The sequence below is a fragment of the Carya illinoinensis genome, chromosome 12, assembly GCF_018687715.1.
Source record: "Carya illinoinensis cultivar Pawnee chromosome 12, C.illinoinensisPawnee_v1, whole genome shotgun sequence".
NCBI classification, from domain to species: Eukaryota; Viridiplantae; Streptophyta; class Magnoliopsida; order Fagales; family Juglandaceae; genus Carya; species Carya illinoinensis.
In genome coordinates, this window is record NC_056763.1 from 2785765 (window position 1) to 2790081 (window position 4317).

Here is a 4317-nt window from a genome sequence, read left to right on the forward strand (position 1 = left end):
GTGCAAACATGTTGCTCTAGGTCTTCACCATACTCGACACATTCCGGCATCTTCTCAACTTGCCGATATTTTCACTAAGCCTCTTTGACATCCTGAACTTCACTCTTTAGGAACCAAACTTAGCCTTATACCTCGGCACAGTTTGCGGGGGACTATTGAAGATACTCAACAAATCACACCAACGGCTACAAAGCCATACATGGAAACCAAACTAACTCAGCCTCAGCGTTACAAAGACCCAATGACCATAAAGCCATACATGGAAACAAAGACACACAATGGCTACAATGCCAATAAGGAAACAGAGAAATAATTCCTATCTATTTTCCCAATTATTCTTCAATTTTAATGTTAGACTATAACACTTAATTTCCTTACACACATTTGTACATTGAATATATAAATTGAAAGGCTCTCCAATATGCTCTCACGCTTTGTGAGACATTGTGTCAAATGGTTTGTGTTCAATTCTCTTTAGTGTGAGAGGGAGCAAGAAGGGGAAGGAGAAAAACTCGGTTCTTTGTGAAAGAGAGAGAGGAGTCAATGATTGCGAAGATAGGGGTGAAATGATGCGACTTAAACTCTAGGGGTTAAGACTTTCTTCTCTGGGGTGGGTGTTAGGGTGGACGAGAGGGAGAGTGCAAGAGAGAATGAAAAGCAAAGATTCTGGATTTGAGAAAATAGAGGGTGTGTTGAGACTGATCGACGTGTAGCTATTTATAGGGAGAGGCTTGCTTTTATAGGACTAACTTCTACTATCCAGGTGTTTGGTGAAATAAAGGTAATGAGTGAAAAATTTGAATGCTCCTAAGCACTTGGTCAAATTCCACTAAGTCTCGGAGTTGCTTGCTGTCACATATTGCTCACCTTTGCTCACAATTGTGTATTGCTCGTCTTTAGGCTTGCTCTCTATCGTGCATTGCTCTCCCTTTCTAGTCATTGTGTATCATTCATCTTTGCTCACTATTGTGTATTGCTCACCCATGGACTTGCTCACTATTCTGTATTGTTTGAACTTGGATTTGCTCGCTATCTTTTACTACTTAACCTTGGTTATTGCTCACCCGTTTGTTTTTGCTCACCCAAACATTGCTCACTCAAATATTGTGTTCTCGCCTAAATCTTAACTTGCCCTTCTCATCCAAAACCACCTTGCCTCCGTACGTGATCTCGAGAAACAAGGTACTAACACTCGAGGTGTTGTTACCTATGATGAGTGTGGTTCTCATAGCAAGAGAGATGGAGTCATTGGATTTTGCTCTGCATGCAATTTAAGAGTTGTTTTTTTCATTTTTCTCAACTATCAACGTCATGTTAGGGATTATTGGAGTTAGTTAATGGGCAATTGGTGTATGTAGGTCGATTAGTTTGATTTGTGTTACAATTCTATACTACTTACCCTTTTGATCTACAATCCACAGGCAATACAAGCCCGCTAATAGAGCATACATTGTTTTATTGAAGCATTTTTCGAGCCAAAATCAATCTCCATATTGTGCTCTTCTATAATTTTCTACAACTAATTACCTTAGTATTGACACAGTTGCCACTTGCAAGTTTGTACAGGTTAAAAATCCATGATAATTAGTCCTATAGATAGCTGGATGGAAGCAGGCTTTGGTTATACTACTGAAATGGTGGTGGTGGGTGGGTGTTGCTAAGGTGATATTGGATGAAACTAAAGAGAAATATTCAACTTCTAATGAGTGCTTTTTAGTTTTTTAAATCTGTCGCTATAAGTTTTGCAATAGTGATCTAGTATTGGTAAATTACTGGAGCTTATGGATAGCTAAACATGAAAAAGTGTAAGGTAAGCAACAAATCACTAACTTAAAAAAGTAAAAAAAAAAAATTAAAAAAAAAAAACAAAAGAATTGACCTTAGATGTTCACCACAAATTATGGTGTACTAGATAGTCACTGAATCAGCATTACAGGGGAATTATACAATCGTACTCATGAAAGTCAATAAATTGCATAAGCATGGTGAGGCAATTAAGTTGAACATAGTATGAAAGTACAAGATCAAAAACGATCAAAGTGGAACTTGAGATTTTAAACTGACAACAAACTAAATTCAAAGAAGATCAACACCATACACTTATATCCTTTCATTCAATCTGACCAAAACACTTCTAGTTTCTCATAGAACCTATCTTTTAGCTTATCGAAGAATCGAAAATATGCAACTCTCCATTTTTTATTTAAAACTAAAGGACCACACACTCCCCAAAATCCTAAAATGAAGCCAAGCACCACAGTAACAAGAAACCATGGAATTGTATGTCTGTCTTCCTCATCTTGAATGTCCTCGTCTTGTTTGCTGCTTGTAAGATGGCTACATGGAGGAAGTGGGTAGCCACAAAGTCCTGGATTACCCTCAAATGCAGAGGCATCAAAAGTCTCGAGTTGAGTGCCTACTGGTATTGCTCCATTGAGATTATTGTTTGCTACGTTAAAGGCATTTAGGAAATGCAGGCTAATTAATGATACTGGTATTTCACCATACAAATGATTTGCAGATAGATCCAAATATTCCATGTCTATGAGCTCTGATATTTGGGTTGGAATGGTGCCTGTCAACTTGTTATGGCTAAGATCTAACCAACGAAGTCTCTTTAAACATCCTATCTCAGTGGGGATAGTGCCACTAAGACTATTATTTCGAAGGATTATTTGTCGAGAAAAGTAGATCAGGGAATTTAAATAATCAATCCCATAATATATTCGCATAGTCAAAGAACTGTTATCATCAATAGCCTGTGGTGACACAAATGCCTGCAGTCCACAAAATTTCTTTGGAAACTCACCTGAAAAGAGGTTTTCTTGCAAGTTTATCATGTTGAGTCTTGGAAGGGTTGACAACCAACCGGGAATAGAACCTGTGATGCGATTAAAACCCAAGCCTAGAAATTGCAGATTTCTTAGCTTAGATATCCATATGGGAAATTGACCGGTCAACTGGCAAAACGAAAGCTCCAAATATCGAAGATTTTTAAATCCATCTGTATCAATCATACTAACATCAGATGGCATGGACTCTTTCAAAAAATTGTCTGCAAGGATGGCAACCTCAAGATTCTTGCAACGCATCAAAATCTTTATTGCGGCAGTAACATTAGTTAGCTTATTGCCAACAACTGAAAGGAAAGACAAATATTTCAATTGAGCCACCTCAGGTGGAATTTGTCCCTCTAGCTGGTTTACAGCAACTCTAATTCCTCTTATTGACACGCATGCGTGAATGCTTGCTGGAAACTTACCAACGAGATTATTACTTCCTAGATCAAGTATGGTGAGTCGATGAAGACTTGATATATTCAAGTCGGTGATATTTTCATGAAAGAAATTCATCCATAAATTCAAATGGATGAGATTTGTGCAATTCAGCAAAGATTGGGAGAAAGAACCCGTTAAGTAGTTTGTATGAAGGATCAATTGCTTCAATTTGGAAAGCTTTCCAATGTTCAAAGGTAGATGGCTGCTCAATTGATTCTGATACAACTCAAGGCTGGTCAGCTTGGTAAGGTTCATGATTTCATTGCTGATGGGGCCCGAAAGATTATTAGACGGTAAGGAGATTTCTTCTAACGCTGCCACATTATATATATCATGTGGAAGAAATCCCGAGAAAGAGTTGAAACCTGCCCAAAAAATCTTCAGTTTAGAACATCCTCCAATTCCACTAGGAAGTTGGCCACCTAGATAGTTGTAACTCAAGTCAAGGACTCTGAGTTGATTCAAGAATGTGAAGAGTCCTGTAGGTAGAAGACCTGTAAGTGAGTTGTGGGAGAGATTAAGGTGAGAAAGACGTGTGAGGTTACCAAGAGAGGGAGATATACTCCCTTTGAGGTCTTTAGATGGTAACCATAGATGGGTGACTCTACCTTTATGATCACAAGAAATACCTTCCCAGTGACAACAATTAATGGAAGACCCATTAAAAGGAGTGGAATTAGACGAATCGATGAGCAAGGACAAGAGTGAATTGCGGTCTAATTGGTTGCATGCATGATTTGCAGAGAAAACACCGAAGATAAACAAGGTGAAAAGGAGATAATGAGGTTTCAAGTCTTGCATGATTATTGTTTAGATCTCAAGAATGAAAGGACAAGTATAGGGTAGCAACAAGAGAATACTGAATTATACCAATTAAGGATTGTGGTTTATATAGATGTTTCTCTAATAAGGACAAGTACTTTGGCACGTGGAGTGGTTTTTCCATTGAGAAAATGATATTCATTAATGTGAATGGAAGTGAAAGTTGAATAATTAATCCCATTCATATATTTAAAGTAAATATAAATATAAATATGTC

General features: G+C 37.8%; 1 protein-coding gene across 1 annotated transcript; it reads right to left on the minus strand.

Annotated features, from left to right (window-relative positions):
- Positions 1-2114: 2114 nt before the first annotated feature.
- On the minus strand, positions 2115-4079 carry LOC122290116 (receptor-like protein 3). Its single transcript, XM_043097664.1, has one exon. The coding sequence runs from the start codon at positions 4077-4079 to the stop codon at positions 2115-2117; it is 1965 nt and encodes a 654-aa protein (XP_042953598.1).
- Between the last annotated feature and the right edge of the window lie 238 nt (positions 4080-4317).